Consider the following 18,761-nt stretch of genomic DNA (forward strand, 5'->3'; position numbering starts at 1 on the left):
TCGCTCTATTAGACATTTGGAAAATCAGAACCCACTGTCCTTGCATAAATATGTAATGAGGGTAAAGAGTTAAATGACATTTTAGCTGACTGTGCAGATTCTGAGCTCAGAGAAACTCTTCTTCTCCAATCTGCCTTCCCTCCTTAAGGGATGTGGGTTGGAATGTTTTTTATTCACACTCTCTTCCACCCCATTTCTTCATTATAGATGCACAGTAGCATTTTGGCAGGAGCTCCGTAGCAAGTTGTACTACAACAGCAGCAGACCACATGACCAGGCTAACCCCAGCAGAATTCCCTACAGCAATTAACACAGTTCAACGTACACCTTACCATACATTATCCTACTACAAAATGAAGAATACTGTCTGTCATTCTTTCCTCATCCATTTTTTCCCCAGTGAGTTGACTGGTTGATCTGATGTCAAAGGATCCCACATTGAGAATCACTGCATTAGACAACCCATCATCAGCCTGCTCAGCTTTCAATGAGAAGTATTATGGTGTTATTAAAGACAAATTATATGCACAGTAAAGGCTTAGACTATAAAGCAAGAAAGATTAATAGCAGATGTTAAAATATTACCACTGAGGCTGCATGTGCTGATCAAATGACATCGTTTGCATCTTGAATTACATAGCTTTCTGTCCTATACCTAGCAGAAATAAGGGAGAGACGCTTAGGATCAGATTTCATTTTATTGCCAGATCTTCTCAATCCCTGTGAAATTATGGACAGGAAGAAATACCTTGCCTGTATGCCATGTATTATTTATTTTCATATTTACATATTTGCATGCTGATTTCAGTGCTGACGAGGTGAATGAAAGACAAGCATTTGATGCTTCCTGGTCATCTTGCTCTCATTAAGTCATGTTTAATATTTATGATTTGAAATTGTGGAGACTTTGATCCAGTCAATAACACTAAGCTTACGTATGTAATCCCCTCACACTACTATTCAATTCAATTCAATTTTATTAAAGTGTCAAATCACAACAAGTCGTCTCAAGACATTTTACATGTAGAGCAGAGACCCGTCAGTCCCACCCTGGCAACTACAGTACAGAATCATTTGGGCAGATAATTGGTTCCGACCAGACTCAAATCGGTCCAATTATCTGCTAGTGCTGTTAGACGTCTATTTAAAAATCAAATCAAAATAAATCCTATTGAGATACAAGATCTATTTTATGAGGGAGCCCTGTCAAGCCCTGTCCATCAATACAGAATTTGCAACAACATTAATACAACATAAAAACAAACATTATTGCAAAAACATTGAGTGTAGCAAATAACATGAAACAACATTGAAAGCATAGACAAACATACAATATAAACTCACATTATGTCCAATAGAATCTGCCCAAAAAATCTGCCAAAGATCACTTCTAGATGTGTGCTAGAGGAGGGCCAGCATACTGTAAGTCCCTGCAAACCCTAAATCTCTATGTAGGATACCATGTACACATTGATGTTTCACATGAGATCATGGCTTGGTTGCACGTTGGTTCTGGGCTTCCTGCACGGTTTAAATAGCTCATCAGAGCTGCTACCCTGCTCTGACATGGCCTCGGGCCTGTACTTGTTCCTACTTCCTTTCACCACCTGTCTCCCTCATCGCATGTCTTCCCTCCTCGCTCAGAGAGAACCAGGACATGGCACCATGACTCTGGGAGCAGAGCACGGCTTGTCCTCCATATGGAGACACACACACAGACTCTATGAAACACGTTATCTTTCAGGGAAGCTTGCTGTTGAGTTTCAGTGCACCCTCGACAACATCAGCTTTTTTCTATTTTTACGGCATGGCTCTGCAGGAGGCGAACCATCTAGAATCGCGTCTGTGAGTCTGTCTGTCGGTGTGTGTGTGTGTGTATCCGGGGGTGAATCCCGCAAACCGCTCAACCGATCAGCGCCAACTTTCTTGTGCACGCTGCCAGTAGACCAAGGAAGTAACTCACTACGTTTATTTTCACATATGTTTTAAAAAAAGTTTTAAACATCTAACTTTAAATTTTATAATGATAATTAATGGCGGTCGCAGGTCGGATCGAGCTGAATCTTGATCGAGCTGATCAATGCCAAATGTCTTGTGCATGCTGCCAGTAGGCAGCCAGGACGCATGAATATGATTCCCTGTGGATGACAGATATTCACAGGGAAACCACACCATTAATAGACCCGCTCTTGATTTGTCTGTTCTTTTTTCCCTAGGGGGAGGGTGGGGTATGTTGTGACCCTTTTTGCTTTTTACTCGATTACTAAACAAAGACTTGCTCAATTATGACAAAAAGTCATTGGGGGCTTTTCTGCATTTAATTGACAGTTTACAGTGTAGGAAGGGAGAGAGAGATGGGGAGAGACATGCAGTAAAGATCGTCAGGATCGGGACTCGAACCTAGGCTACCTTTATAAAATCTCAAACATAAAAGCCACAGTTTCACTTCAAACACGGTGAGCGCCCTGTTGTCGGGGTCGATTGTTCCCATCTATGGGTCAGTTGTTCTAAATTTGACGATAAATTATTTATTAAAATTTCAAACTCATAGCAAGTGTTCATAGACATGTTTTCTTTGTCTAAATGTAAACAAAGTTTATTTGTTTCTAAATCTAATTAATTAAAATCACTGTGAAAGCAGGTGTGCATTTTCACTGTCACTTCCTGTCTGAGAGGCACAACCGAACCCCTTGTTGTTCCCGGACCTAGGCTCAACCTACCCTGTGACAAGTGACAACGTGTTCTTTTAAAACACAATATAGCTATTTCTTTTAGATACTGACAGTCATAACTAACATTACATTATAGTGGACAGGTAAATGATTCAAATTATGCTTAGTGTAACTGTTATACAGCTAAATACAAGTCACTAGTTGAATATTAGCAGAGAGGATTTTTATTTTCTTTCGTCTTTAAGAGTTAATCAGGAAAAGTAGTAATAACAGTTGTGCACGAGTTTGCTGTTGTGATGACCCAGAATGGGAGATCCAAAGACGTCAGAAAACTGATGGACAGCATTTTGACTGAGCATTTTGCATTTTGCATTGCATTTTGGCTTAAAAAAGCTGAGGAACAACATACGCCCAGAACAACTTACCTCGCCCTCCCTGACGTATTTCCTACTGAAATAAAATCCATTGCCTTCTTTGTCTTCCCAGTACAAACAAGTGGAGCAGTACATGTCCTTCCACAAGCTTCCTGCAGACATGCGGCAGAAGATCCATGACTACTACGAACATCGCTATCAGGGCAAGATCTTTGATGAGGACAACATCCTTAGTGAGCTCAATGACCCACTAAAGGAGGTGAGTGAAAACGCTCTGCATGGATCGAAAGCTAAATATAAAGATTGATTGATTCAGATCAGTGGTTCTCAAACTTTTTTATGCCAAGGAACCCCAAATGAATATGCTTTTGGCCGCGAACCCCCATCTGAAGATATTTTGTGTCAGGGAACCCCATTTGGCATTTCCAAAAGTAAAAAAAAAATCAAGATGAAAAAATCAGCAGATCTACAAGCTCACAACACGTTGAGAGCTTGTAGATCGTCTCTTTTCAAATATATATTTCAAATACTGTATATATACGGTTCTTGTGTTTAAACTGATTTTGATGCTATATTATTAACTACTGGGGACCACCTGGAACCCCCTTGAGGACCCCTGGGGGTCCCTGGACCCCACTTTGAATGTGGATAGTATTTTTGATTTACCTTTTGAAGGCTTTAGCTCTATTTTTGGAGCAAAGTAGTAAAAACATCAAGAATCTATATAGGAGTCTTGGAATGACAGGTGGGGTTTTATTTTTGTAACATGAATCAGATGAGTGTATTTTCATCTGGCAACTTAAAAATGCACAGAACATGAAGGTGAGATCCCTTGATACACATTCTCACCGTGCTGTAGATTAGCTAAGATGGTTGGTTCCACTTACAACACCTTTCATCACATCTTTCAAAGGGGAGAAAAACTGGCAAGATGGATCCTCCTCAACATGCTAGATGAAACCAGGCTTAGTGTCAATCAAGATATCAAACAATACATTTAGCAAAGAGAAGATCACTCTCTCTGCTCCTCACGATCCCATATGTAGAACACAACCTTTCAGAGATTCAGAGCCCTTTGATTTACATTTTTAACACATTCAGGGTCATTAAGATGTCAACTGTATTCAGATACAAGAGTGCAGGGGAACAGTGAGAATGTATTCAAAAGTGAGGTAAGATAAATGACTTTGTGTTTTGCGTTTGCGGTCTTGTATCTTGCAGGGTTAACCACTGAGCCATGTGCTGCACTAAATTCCCTCATTCGTTGTACCACCATATTCAAGCTGGAAATAGAATATATATGATAGAGTATGTATAAAATATATATGAATCTAGCACCTTACTTAAAGGATACCACTGGGTTTTCCTCACATTAAGTTCCATAGATGTAATCCATCATTGTCAAATTGTGGATAAGTAGTAAAGAATATGAAAATATGAAATAATGTAGTGTGTAAATATTGCATGAAAGTATGTTTTGTCCAATAGCATCACTGCATATTTGCAGTTGCAACCATATAACATTTCGCTGTGACAAATTTCACAGTAGTTCATCCGTAGAGTGATGCTACACGTAGTGTCACAGCACAGCAGGAGGTCTACTTTAATGTATATATATATATATTAATATACTATGAAACCACCAGCGAGTATGCTCTCATATACTGCTTATCACATAGTTCTGGCACAGCACTTAAAAGTGAAACAAAATTAGGAGAAATATCTGGTCGTGTGCGACTACTTAGCACAGACCAACCTAGTTCTTTTCAAATCTATTAACTTGATCATCCTTAATCAGCCCAGCCTGGCATTGTTCAGCCCCCCAAAAAAACGAATATACAATAAATAGCTGATAGGATGCTAACCTGGAGAAGACGGGAGTGCATTATGGGGGATGAGTCTGACGCAGACAAGGTGAAAGAACCCTGAACGTCTCCCCTTCAAAACCACCTGTCTCCCCTTCCAAAGTACCTGTCTCCCCTTCCAAAGTACCTGTCTTACCTTCAAAACCACTTGTCTTAGCCGTCTCTGCAGCTGCTAGTACCCGCGTCCCCGTCCCCGTCTCTCTCTCTCCCTCTCTCTCTCTTAGTCTAGATCTCTCTCCCTCTGTCTCTTAGTCTATCTCTCTCTCTCTCTCATACTCTCTCATTCTCTCTCTCTCTCTCTCTCTCTCTCTCTCTCTGTCTATATCTCTCCCTCTCTCTCTGCCATGTGATACCTCTGCTTTAAATAGAAAAAGCCTAAAGATTGTGTCCTCGAGAGAGGACTCTTGGCTGGGCTCGGAAACTGCCAGCTATCTAATTCATTATTCCTTGTGCATGATTGGGGTCAGAGCCCCCTGGCTTTAGGTGACAGTAGTGCCTCAGACTGAGCTAACGACTGCACCTCAGCCTCTTGTCTAGCTAGCAAGCAATCCCACAGATTCGTTATCTCTCTCGATGTCATGTCGTCATTGAAGGAGAGTCATCGCTCAGCGTTTGTTGTAAAACATGAGCAGGGTTTTGAGCCCTTCTTCCCCGTCTGCAGGGCAACAGAATAGTTGTTTGTGCAAGTAGTAAACAAGCCTTTAATTAGGGCTGGGCGATATTACTTCAAATCAATAACCTGATTATTTCTAACATTTTGCCTCGATTACAATTAATGAATGATTATTAACACATTACCCGCCAAGATATTAAACATAGTTTTTTGTCCCCATGCCAGCGTAATTACCTTAAATAGACGATCTTTGAAACAGTGTGGAAGCCACATTGTGTACAAAAAAAACCTTAAAAAACGTCACCGTGGGTTGGGAGAGGGATCCGTGTATCCACTGGAACGATAACATTCCAACATGAGACCAGAGAAATGTCTTGCCACCGCAGGACAGGGGGCAGGGGCAAACTCATTGGCAACTGACTGGCGTGCCACAACGTTTTTCTCAGGATTGATGCTTTAGTGGCACCAGGGACAAAACACCAATACGTGTCAGGTTCAATTATGTGCACAGATGAAATCTGTGATTACATTTTTGTGCCAAAGATTTACGATGCTATTTTGTGTGTCAAACTGTTAAAGAAACTAACTGCTATGAATGTTTCATGTTTCAGGTGGGGCGCTGATTCACAGATCAAAATTGATTTGAATAGTTTATGCCACAGCACCTAATTCCCATTTGTTTCCCCAACCTTTTCTTTTTTTTTCTCTTTGTCCTACTTCAGGAGATTGTCAACTTCAATTGCCGTAAGCTAGTGGCCACCATGCCTCTGTTTGCCAATGCGGATCCAAACTTTGTGACAGGCATGCTTAGCAAGCTGAAGTTTGAGGTCTTTCAACCCAATGATTACATCATCCGTGAAGGCACAGTGGGCAAGAAGATGTATTTCATACAACATGGGGTTGCAAGTGTCATCACTAAGTTCAACAAGGAGATGAAGCTAACAGATGGGTCCTACTTTGGAGGTGAGAAAAAAACAATATTTCTGGTTACATTTAAAAAATACTGTACTATACGAGATCAGGTAAAATTGCTTTTGTATTCAGGTGAATTTTATTCATTTAGTGCACACATTTCCACACGTTACATCACATACAGTACATTCATTCTCCCAAATAGAAACACAACATTTACAGGTATTCACACATGCACACACCCACACATTTACCCTCCCACCCTCCACACACACACACACACACACACACACACACACACACACACACACACGCACACACGCACACGCACACTGCACATGCAGTGATAGATGCTTGAGCCTAGCCTAGGGTTATGCATTGGAAGCTATTTGAAGTTAGGTTATTGTAGATGTTGATCCTCATTAAACAGTGTTGGATAGTGTTTGGCATCCGCTGTTACATAACTCCTCATCTGGCTGGTGGAATGGGCCAACGCAGGGATCAGGCATCCCTTAGGACACAGAGGTTGCTGCCTGCCTCTCCCCCCCCCCCCCTCTGTCTCCCACCTTCTCTCTCTCTATCACCAGTGTTGATTTCGTCTACTAAAACTATGACGAAAAATGTTCGTCGACTACCCTTTTCCAATGACGAAAACTAAATAAAAACTAAGCTATGACGACTAAAACTTAAGGTCCTTACACACCGGGCGACACCGGCGAAAATAGCGAATATACGCAAAATTCGGACTCGTTCCGAATAATTAAAAGACGCTTTTTCGCTTTTTCGCTCCATGTACGGAGCCATTGACTTTATAAGGTTTTTTTTAAAAACGCATTATTCGCACGAAAAAAACGCCCCGGTGTGTAACAACCTTAAGACTAAATATATTGACAATTTCGTCAACAAATAAAAACTAGACTAAAATATTAGTGAGGGACTAGTGGAGAAGAGATCCAATCCAGTAGACTAAAATAACTAAAAGACAAGTAATTTTATGTTTATGTTTGGTTGTGCTCAGGTGTTGCGCTCTGAAAATAGAAGATCTACAAGCTCACAACGTGTCGCGCTGCGACATGTTGTGAGCTTGTAGATCGGCTATTTTCAGCAAGTGTAAAATCAACCATTATGACGCCATCAAGGCACCGCCAAAATACATTTTAGTCGACTAAATCAACTGTAGATTTGCTCTCTTTGTTTATCGTCCTCTGACTTTGTCTTTTTCTCTCTATATAATTCATATACAGTATATTCCTACCCTCCTCCTCCTCCTCCTGTAGCACATTACATATCAATTATTCAAACATCACATTTTAATGTAGGTGGTTCATTTAGACAAAACTGTGTCTTTGCACAAGCAAATCAAAGTTTCTCAGTTTAGAGGATTGTGCAAATTTTATCTCAGCGCCACTATAAAAGGGGACTACAGATCTAAGAATACCACCACTTTGTTTTATTTTCCTCATCAGTCTTCATACCTTACAAACAGTAAGGAATGCCGAAAGCAATGAATCAAAAATAAATGATTAATTTTGCTTTAATTTTGTTTCTTTTCATCCAGGGGGGCTTTTGTCACGAAACCGGGAAGGTTTATATATAGTTCACCAGAACGCGGTGGCTTTCATCTGCTGGTGTAAATTGGGCACAGCACATAATAATTATGCAAAGCAGTGATGGATCTTCTGGTATACTATACAACACAGAGTTGAATTTGGCACAAAGGATGAAGCATCGTGGCACAGAACAAGTGGACTCTAAAAAACCCAAACATAAATGTCAGAAACAAACCGTTAGCCATTAAGCCCCTGACAAATTAAACTTGTAATGCCAACAGTAGCAGGACATCAATCACACTCTTTTAGACCAACAGAAAGAAAGAGACACAGCAAAGGCGTGTAGTTGACTGTGGTTTCCTGTTAGGGGAGTCGATTAATAATGACAACTATAACTACATTTAATGGCGGCGGTCAATAGTCCTTAACAATCTGATGAGTCCTTGTCACCTTTAAGTGAAAAGGGGAGCTAGCGGTGGATATGTTCATTCTGTTTGATTTACAGTACTAATCATCCTGTAAGGATTTTGAGAATGAGAATCTTAAAGCTGTTATAAAACCATTAACATTTAAGCTTCTCTCATAATAACTGTAATTCATATTTAATTCACACTTTTAGGTTTGAATACACTTTGGTGATCATTATTTCTTATTACATTATCGTTATCGTTCTTGTACATGTTGCCAGTAGGCCAAGGAAGTAACTCCATGCATTTGGACCAATCTTCACCTAATTGGGTACACATGATCTTGGGAGTCATGTGACAAACATGCAACAGCTTTTCACAGCGTGGCTCTGTAGGAGGCAAGCCATCTTTAACCCATTAAGACCTGAGTCCGATTCTACAAATGTCTTCTAAATCCTAATAGTTTTCTGAAACACTTATGTTGCTATAATATCAGTGGTTCTCAAACTTTTTCATGTCAAGGACCACCCAAAATGATATGTAGCAGCGGGCCCCCATCTCAAAATATTTAGTTCCAACTTCCAGGGACCCCCCAGAAGCAAAGATTTGAGGTACAAATGTTCGCTTTAAAGAATATATTTTTAAAAAATGATTTCATGATTTTTGAACAGCCAAAGTATAAGTGTGTGTGTGTGTGTGTGTGTGTGTGTGTGTGTGTGTGTGTGTGTGTGTGTGTGTGTGTGTGTGTGTGTGTGTGTGTGTGTGTGTGTGTGTGTGTGAGATACAGGTTGTGCAGTAGTCACAAAACTATACTATAGTAGTATACAGTATATTATAATAGTCATAATTATCCAAATGTCACGACTGTCAAAGTTATAATGCTGTACCCGCGTGCTAATAGCCATACTAACCTATAACCACGGAAACTGACCCTGGGCAACAGCATACATAAATCATATGAGTGATGAGAAAAAGGGGGGGAAAAGTTAATTCACCAGAGTTCTATCTTTTTGGATTTTTGGATTATCCTATCTGAGCTTTCATCTGAATATGTCGAAGGTTACATCACAAATCTGAACTGTTGTGATCTGTTGTGTTCGGTAAATAGGCAAGCATCTGTCTGTCTCAAGGAAGAGAGACAAGATTAAGAGTGAATTCCTTGAATTTCCTGATTTTAATTGCACTGTACTCAGAGAGTGGTGATGAGAGAAAGCAAAACATCAAAGGTCAGCTACAGTACTGTAGTCCCACGTAGCCAGAAGATCACAGATCGCCGCCTCCTGATACAGTACATCTGGTGACATCTACATTCAATGTCGGGACTAAAGCTGGATGGAAACAAAAAAAAAGAAATACTGTGACTGCATTGCAGAACCAATGCAAAGACTTTAGGGTGGCCCTTCAAGTTGCGACGGTATCAGGATTGGTTTTCAAAGCAGCGGGTGTAGGCTTACTTAGTGCTGGGCAGTGGTGTAAAGTAACTAAGTACATTTACTCAAGTACTGTACAATTTTGAGGTACTTTTACTTTACTGGAGTATTTCCAACTGTCTATACTTTTACTTCTACTCCATTACATCTCGAAGGCAAATATTGTACTTGTACTCCACTACAATTATTTGAAAACGTACTAGTTACTAGTTACTTTGCAGATATAATTGATTACATTATAAAACATGCATTAACCACTCTAGCCCTATTTTATACCTCGGCTATTTGAAAATAGCAGATCTACAAGCTCACAACGCGTCGCATCGCGACGCGTTTTAAGCTTGTAGATCTGCTATTTTCAAACATTTTAGTACTTTTACTTTTGGTACTTTAAGTACATTTTGATACCAATACTTTTGTACTTTTACTCAAGTAAATTTTTAATTCCGGACTTTTACTTGTAACAGAGTACTTCTACATTTCAGTATTGATACTTTTACTTAAGTAAAACATTTCAGTACTTTTTCCACCACTGGTGCTGGGGACATTGAATTTAGATATCCCCATACTTCTATCATTAGGCAGAGATCTCTAATCATCTGGTAATGCGAGACTAAAGGATAGGCGACTATGAATGAGTCTATACACTATAAAGGACCACGTGAGGGAAAATGCTTGAATTAAAAATCAAACAAAGCATTGGTTTTCCCATTTTGTTAATTTATCTGCTGCTTTCCAAGGCATAAACGTTACAGTACTCATTTGGCTGTGTTCTGCTGGTTCTCAGCCACCTGCTCTTGCCTTCTGTCCAGCTGGTACTTTTCCCATATGCATGAGTACAGCATTAGGAGATGGGCTCTGACTGGGGAGCAGCTGGCTGTGTGTCAGACACCTCACTCTTTTCTATCTCTCTGGTGAATCACATATTCAATTCAACCATCAGGCCACTACGACCAAACTGTGGCTAGAATGAGAAAGGGGGGTAGAGAAGAAGCAAATGAAGGGTGCAGCAGAGATAAGACATGGGGAGAGAGAGAGAGAATATTGAACAACCACCCATAGTCACAACTTCACAAGTGGCCATTAGCAAATTAGCAGGAGATCTAAAAGGGCAGTACACGCATAACTACTGCTTGTGATGTAGGGAGGGAGTGTGCGTTTTGGTTAGTGTGATAACCTGTTCCATACACACCATGGCTTATCAACTTGGACGGCTGTGCTTGTTGTCACTCATGGCCATTGACTGTTGTAAAACCTTGCACATATTCATGGACGTCGAGTGAACAAAAATGAGTGCTCTGCAATACAACTGGACTCGCTTACACACGGACAGTACAGCAAAAAGTATTGTCAACCGAAACAGTGGTCATCTAAACCTGTTTCCTAAGTCAGTGGTTCTCAAAAATAATTATAGCCGCGGAACTCCATTTGAAAAGATGTCAAAATGTTTTAAAAATAGCACATCTCACAATGCATTGTGACATGGCGGTAGGTCGTTGTGAGCTTATAGGCGGGCTATTTACGAATAGGCAAAACAATTAAATAGGGTGAAGTGTTTAAACTGTTCCTCGTTTTGCTGGGGACCCCCTGGATCGCCCTCCAGGACACCTGGGGGATCCCAGACCCCTCTATGAGAACCAGTGTCCTAAGTGGCCAGCTAATCGCTCCTGGGCCTTGGTCAATGGCATTGCAATATGTACACAACACCTCTGCAGGGAAGTCTGTCCCTGGGCCCCGGAGAGGATGATGCTATACCACAATGACAGACGGTGCATGAAAATCCCTATTGGGTTTGTATTATACTGCATGTCATTTAGGACATCCCCTCTCAGCCATGGGGGAGACAGAGGGTCGGTTACCATGGGAGTACATGACACACAAGTGATAACAAATTAACCACAGTACCCCTGGGGTCAGCAGTGTGACATGCTTTGTGACAAGGTAATGGACATGTGTCAGCATACATGTGACCTGGCCTCCCTCTAAGGGTGCGTGTGTGTGCGCACACGCACACAAACAAACAAATATACACCTTGAACCAGGCTAGTTGGACAGCCATTCTAATTTGTATACAGAGTCAGACTGATAACGATAACGAGGATTTGGAGCCCATTAATAATTGACTAATCAAGGGCCCTATGCCTCAATTTACCAATTTAGAGAAATGGCTTATTAAATATACTGTAGATTAAACATTTATTTGAAGTTGTTCTGTCTCGCACTGTGTTTGTCCCTCCTTGTGGGCCATGCTCTAAAACGTCTAAAGGAATATTTATAGATTAGTAGATTTGGTTTATTATGTTTAGCTGACACATACAGTACAGTAGCTTCAGTGTACAGTACATGGAATCAATAATTAGGTCCTAATGGAATCCTTGTAACACTGAAATGATTAGGCGATGGTCATTTTAACCATTAACAAACTGCTAAATGTACTGCATGGCTCAGTGATACTCTATAATTAATGATTCATCAATTTGTAAATATCCAATACCTGGGGATGTGTGCACTGTGCATTATGTGCAATAGCTAAGCTTAAAGCTTCAATCAATTTCAGTTTGCTGTACTAACCAACTGAGGGGGAAAAAGCATGAGAACGGCTACGTAACGGTATAACAGTCCCTGTTTGCCGATTGGTACAGTAGTTGCCGAAACAATATTGATGAGGCCATTTTGTGATTAAAGCTTCTGTGCTTTACTGACCACACACACATATTGGTGCACCAAATCTATAGACTACGTGTAGCCCGGCCCTTGCTGGGACTGCTGCTTGCTATGCGTGTAAATCAAAGTCCTTTATAACTTTGCACTGCTGGTGTTCTCTCTGGTGTTCCAAGCCCGGGTCCAGCAAGCGACTCTACAGAGGAGAGCACAAGTAGTCAATAGTCCACAATTGTTGTTCTCTTTTCTAGAAGGTAGCATAAACATTTCCTGTTCCGGGTCAGTTTCTCATAGCTTCATTTGATTGGCTCAGCAGCAGATTTGACCCAGAAACACAAGGTGTCATGGGTTTCCAGTTCAACTCTACTGCTGAGCCAATCAAATGCAAGGCAAGCAACTTTTAAAACGGGTTGCAGTTATAAAAAAGAGCAATATAGAACTGAATCATCAAGGTTTCTTAATGATGATGTGCTTGCATAAAGTGAATTCTCACTGTACCGTAGCCTACTGTGCTGTCTGTTGAACGTCCAAATTGCACAAAAGTTGGTTGCCCCTGGAACATTCAGTAACTTTGTAAATGTCATGGCCAGACTTGACAGACAGTATACCCATATGACCAGTCAATTTCCTGTCCTGCAGAGTGTGATAGGAACACTTTCTTCTTTTCTGTCTCCTTATCTCTCTCTCTCTCTCTCTCTCTCTCTCTCTCTCTCTCTCTCTCTCTCTCTCTCTCTCTCTCTCTCTCTCCCTCTCTCTGCAGAGGAGCTTTTTCCATCAGAACATCACTAACAACGCATTCACACCCAGAGAGTTCTTTTCTCACAACTTGCAATGCAAAAGCCATGCAGTTTTTCTGTCCCTCAGAGGAAATCAGGCACATACTTGAATGATAATCCATGTCTTCATTCATCTACTGAAATAGCCCAAATAATAACAGACAAAATTACACCTGCTCCACCATATAGTGCAGTCTGCTTTTATGACAGAATGTTATGTGTATGTGCATTCACACAGTAAGTGGTTCTGATATGGATGGTTGAAAGAGCCCATGAACATAATAGAACATATCAGATTACACCATGACATTTTTATTATCAATCTGCGCGTACTGTAAAACTATAGTCCTAGCGGGCAGAAACGGATGGGTGAAATGACCTTTTTATATTATAATTGACATACTCAGTGCCAGTGGTTGCGTGCATGAATGAGTACATTATTTCTTCAGTAAGGCCTAGCTGTTCATACACGTACAGCAGCTAATGTTCTACTTAAAGCGCACCTTTTTGTTTCTATACTCAGAAGGGGTGCCCAATAGGTAGATCGAGATCTACCAGTAGATCACAAAGGCTGCGCAGGTCGACCGTGTGCCATACCCCCCAAAAAACAAAACACACAATTATTTTGATCTCAGGTACATTTTTTAAGTATTTCCAGCAATGGGATCATTATTTTGGGGGTTTTCTATATCGTTGAGCTGGTCATTTTAAAATTAGTTCTCAAGTCAAAAAAGTGAGGGCACCCTGATGAGGTAATTAAGCTTCCATTGTACATCCTGCCACAGTGGTTCACACACCATCTGGTAGCACAGGGCTGTGCCAGGACGCCAATACACGTCCATAAGTTAACTACTTAATCATCTATTCCCTGTGCTATGAAAACAAGATTATGTAATGGCTGAGGTCACCTTGGTCGACAAATGTTCTATATGGGTTGCTAGAGCAAACCAGGACTGGTCTCATCACCTCAGTCTGTACACTGTTAGAAAGACACTAGTGAAGTGACAATTGGAGACCTCTGCCTACTGATATGTCTGCATGCAAGGAAGCTATATACCTGTATATCTAAATGCAAAGAAGCAGCTAGAACAGCAGTGAAAATGGCGGCTGGCAAATCCATGCCTACTGCTTTGAAAGCCAATCACATCACTTTCTCAATATGAAAGACCACCCTAAAGTCTTTGGATTCGATCTGCAATGAGCTTTCTTTTAAAAACTCTAATTGTGTCTACCCAGTTTTAGCAATGAGTGTTGTTTAATTGTTATCAGTCTCTAGTTCAGTGAAGTGTTTAGAGACTGATGACAAATTGTGACTACAAATTGTGCAATAATTCAGAACCATAGATAAATTGATGCTTCCTATTTCACATCTACTGTATGACATCCTCTCAGTCTTAACGCACATGGTGATGCTGTGACAGAAAGGAATTGGTTTTATATGAGGTCAGTCACTTAAAAAACAACAACACTATTAATCTTCCTATTTCTCTCAATCTTCTCTTAAAGTATTGCTCATAATGTCCTTGGCCATCTCATTAATTAACATCTGGGAACCAAACTGATCTAAGACATTGTTTTGGAAAGTCAAGACATGTTCTTGTTCTCTGTAAAAGACAGTACAAGGCATTGGCAGAAATATGATACTACTCTGCCAATATTATTAATATCAACCGAAATGTTGGATGGTGTGCTTATTCATCTCTACAGGTTTCAGTGGCAACTGTGCGTTCCGCTGATGCATGATGTGAAGCTAACCACATTACAGTGTAATTAGTTTAATTACACATAACCTCTCGGCAGGATGATGAATTGACTTTGTACAGAAGCAGTGACAGCAATGCTGAGGGGCTTATCATTTTATTTATGTCAAACTAAATTAGAGTATGTATATGGAATTATGTTTGCATGTTTGGGGCCGTACATCCAGACAATGATGTTCAAAGATTTTTCTGTCCCTTACTTAAGCTCACCTAAATCTGGGTTTCTTCCACTTTGTGTGTTATGGTCGTTGTCCCACCACCACCCCAGCACCACCAGTAGGCTCTGCTATTGGTTCTGTTCCCCATGGGGGGGTTGTTATTATATTATATCTATCTCCCTGCTCTTAATGGTTAATGATGGTTGTCTAAATTGTGCTGAGCAGGGAGAAAAATGTAGCAGAGCCTGAACGCCAAGATAAAATATTACATCCTCACTTGCATTCTCATTCTATAATATTAGTTCAATCTATTCGGTCTATAATACTGGTTCAATCTATTTGTGAGTTATCTGACTGAACTGTGATGATTTCTTGTGTCTTTAACCTCTGCTGTGTTCTGTCTGTCTCTCCTGACCCTCTCTGCCCCCCATCGCATCTCTTCATGTTCATCTCAAACTCCTTAACCCCTCCTCTCTATTTCTTTCTCTCTCATTCTGGCCTTCTCCCTCCCCCGCCCCTCCCCCCCCCCTTCTTTCTCCAACTCCCATCCTCCTGAACAGAGATCTGCCTGCTGACAAAAGGCCGGCGGACAGCCAGCGTGCGGGCCGACACCTACTGCCGTCTCTTCTCCCTCTCCGTTGACCACTTCAACGAGGTGCTGGAGGAGTACCCCATGATGCGACGGGCCTTCGAGACCGTCGCCATCGACAGACTGGACCGCATCGGTAAGACCTGCGCGCTACATCGGATTCCTTCGTCCGATTGGTTGGATCTTTTGCCTGTCATCGTGCCTCGTCTTGTCTCCATCAGTGTTTTGCCTTCTTCTTTTTTCACCCCCAGCACCGTGTCTGCCATCTTGTGCTGCATGATATGTAATGCTCTACCCATTTCATCTAATGTTCTCCTCTTTATTTGTCTAAAGTAATCTTTTTTTAACGACTCCTTTGTAACAAGCACTGATCATTGGAAAGTGGCAAAGTAGCATTTTGTGGATGGATTAACTGGAAGGCAGTGCATGTCGCTGTCCGGGAGGGAGTCAGGTTGTCCCCTCATTGGTTTGGTGTTGTTGACCCCCTACTGGAATCCCAGCGAGCGGACGGAAGCTAACCTCACATGCATGTGCCTCCGCCCCTCCTTCCACTCATCCGCACACCTGGGTATGAGCAGCACCCCAACCAACCCCCCCAACTCAACCACAGATTAAACCTCTAGAACGGGGGGCCGTGAGCTGGGCAAGGTGACATCACCGGTCCCGCCTCATTAGCAGGCTTCACACAGCATTGGACACAGCTGTGTCTCCCGTACGGTCATTTAAAAAAAAAAATCCTTCCCTTTTTTTTTTCTCAATGTGTGATAGAGGAAATTGTTTTTGTGGAACTTGGCCATGATTGATTGTGCTTTAATTCGTTTGGTTGGGTTAAACACATTTACTACTGTTAAAAAAAGGGGCACATGTATGTATACAAACAGGGCAATGATTAGTCGGATACTCACTCGTCTGTCATAGCCTACATTTGGCAATTGTGTTTTAAACTTTAGATTTATAGATCTATAATGTTGCATGCTTTATTATACATTTTCAGCCTATTTACATATCTCTGTAACGTTCTGTTTAATAATTTGGGCTGAAATAATGGACTTTGTAGCACCTGAAAAGGACAATCGGAACATTGTATGCAAAATATGGCAGATTCTGCTAAGCTGCAATTGAAGATCACGTTCATGTATAAATAGGACTGTAGTGAATTTTAAGTGAGTGTATAATGAAGTCGGGTAGCTCTTAAGCTTTCAAAAAATACTGTATGTCTTATCTAGACTCATGGGCAGAGTCTTATTTAGCAAATGGGGTTTATTTTTGATCATGTCATAGCATCTTGCTGCATAATTTGCATAAACTTTGCATAAAAGTGGAAATTTCAAAAGCATGCCCCTAAAAAGGTTTGCCTCATTCTTCTCAACTTAAAAGAGGCAAATTCAAAGATTGATTATTCTCATAACATGTGAAAAGTTTGATTGATTCATATAATTAGTTATTACTCTCATCCTTTGCTTTTTAATATATTTGGAACACGGTTAACCACTTAAGCCCCATACTTCAGTACAATGAATAGCAGAAATAGCAGATCTTCTATAGATCACAAGGTTGTGGTATGATGCGTGGTGAGCTTGTAGATCTGCTATTTTTGCTGTTTTAGAAAATGTTGAAATGTTGAATTTTGTTTTCACCGACATTATAATGACACCCCCTAAATAGGGATGCCGGGTTGAAAGGGGTTAAAAAGGTGTATATCATTTTGTGTTTAAGTTAAAGCGATAGGACACTTTGGTAGAGATTTGGGCTGTGTACTGTAGTTTCCTTAGTATTATGTAACTCCAAAGGTGGACGACATATCAAAAATAGTTTCTTCACTGATTTGATAATTCAAAATATGCTCCTCATTGACTTACTTACTGTGCAACCGGAAACAGCTCTCAAAGTCTTTCAGCACATATAAAAATGCAAACAGTATATGCTAAAATTGCTAAAATTGTGACTTTGAGAGCTATTTTAGATATCTTGCCCACCTTTGGAGTTACATCATGGCAAGGTAACTACACAACCCAAACCTTTACCAAAGTGTCCTATTGCTTTAAATTCTAATGACAATATTGTCTCAAATCAGTGATTAAACCTGCAGCCTGTATTTTCTGTTAGATGTAGTTTCACCATGTTATGGGTTTGTTTCTGTTATTTTTGCCTTATTCAGGCATGTTGATATTGAATTGCTTTCCAGTCCTAGTATTGACTCAACATTGAAATACTATTGTGACAAGCAAGTCAGCATCAATTATGGTCATGATAAGACCATTTAAATTCTCCAGAGATCTGGTACAGTACTGTATGTCTCACTGTTGAGAAGAAGAACATTTTGGACACTTAATTCTTGGTGTAAATTAGTATATGGAATATTTAGGGTAGACAACTGTACAATCTTTCTAAATTGTGCCCTTCAAAACATATGCCCTTTGACCGAAGCGGTATTAATCTACATTTGCCCTTTTCATGTAGGAACTAGGTATGTTGGCTTTTTACGTGCCAACAATGTCATTCAACACTGACACATAAGAGCGGCCCTTTGAATAACACTTCCCCTTAATCCAGAAGTGTTTATTGGGGCTAATCTTAAAGGGGGTTTTGTCTCATACAAGGGAAAATACAATGTCATGATCCGTGCTGGTTGTATCGTTTATTGATATGAACTGCATTTGGTTAAGTGCTTGTCTCGTTCCAAAAAAAAGAAAAGAAAGAAAGAAGTGACATGCATTGACGCCGATAATATGTTGCACATTTGACGTTTTCTATCTATCTAAAAATTATTTGACCAGGAGTCCGTCTTGAGACGAGCTCATCTCGTTTTCAAGAATGTCCTGGCCGACGAGTAGGCATCAGGTAAACACTTCATTCCAATTATATTCGCACAAGGGAAAAATGACCTAGAGGCATGCTAAAATGGAAGCACTTTCAAATTCATTTATCCAAGAGCTTGGCCTACAAGGTTATATGAACAGCTGAATTCCTCCCTCAGTGATACATAAATCAACT

The 18,761-nt window shown here is 40.6% G+C and overlaps 1 protein-coding gene across 1 annotated transcript in view; it reads left to right on the top strand.

The window, feature by feature from the left end:
• Nucleotides 1–18,761, top strand: part of hcn1 (hyperpolarization activated cyclic nucleotide-gated potassium channel 1) — a gene marked incomplete at both ends in the record, with an annotated part of 103,730 nt that overhangs the window by 78,486 nt on the left and 6,483 nt on the right. Inside the window, 3 exons of the mRNA XM_084046604.1 lie at nucleotides 3,159–3,305; nucleotides 6,247–6,487; nucleotides 15,739–15,903. Coding sequence (XP_083902730.1) covers nucleotides 3,159–3,305; nucleotides 6,247–6,487; nucleotides 15,739–15,903 — 553 coding nt within the window. The remainder of the gene's footprint in view (nucleotides 1–3,158; nucleotides 3,306–6,246; nucleotides 6,488–15,738; nucleotides 15,904–18,761) is intronic.

The sequence above is a fragment of the Gymnoscopelus microlampas genome (assembly GCF_963454915.1).
Source record: "Gymnoscopelus microlampas genome assembly, chromosome: 21".
Classification (NCBI taxonomy): domain Eukaryota; kingdom Metazoa; phylum Chordata; class Actinopteri; order Myctophiformes; family Myctophidae; genus Gymnoscopelus; species Gymnoscopelus microlampas.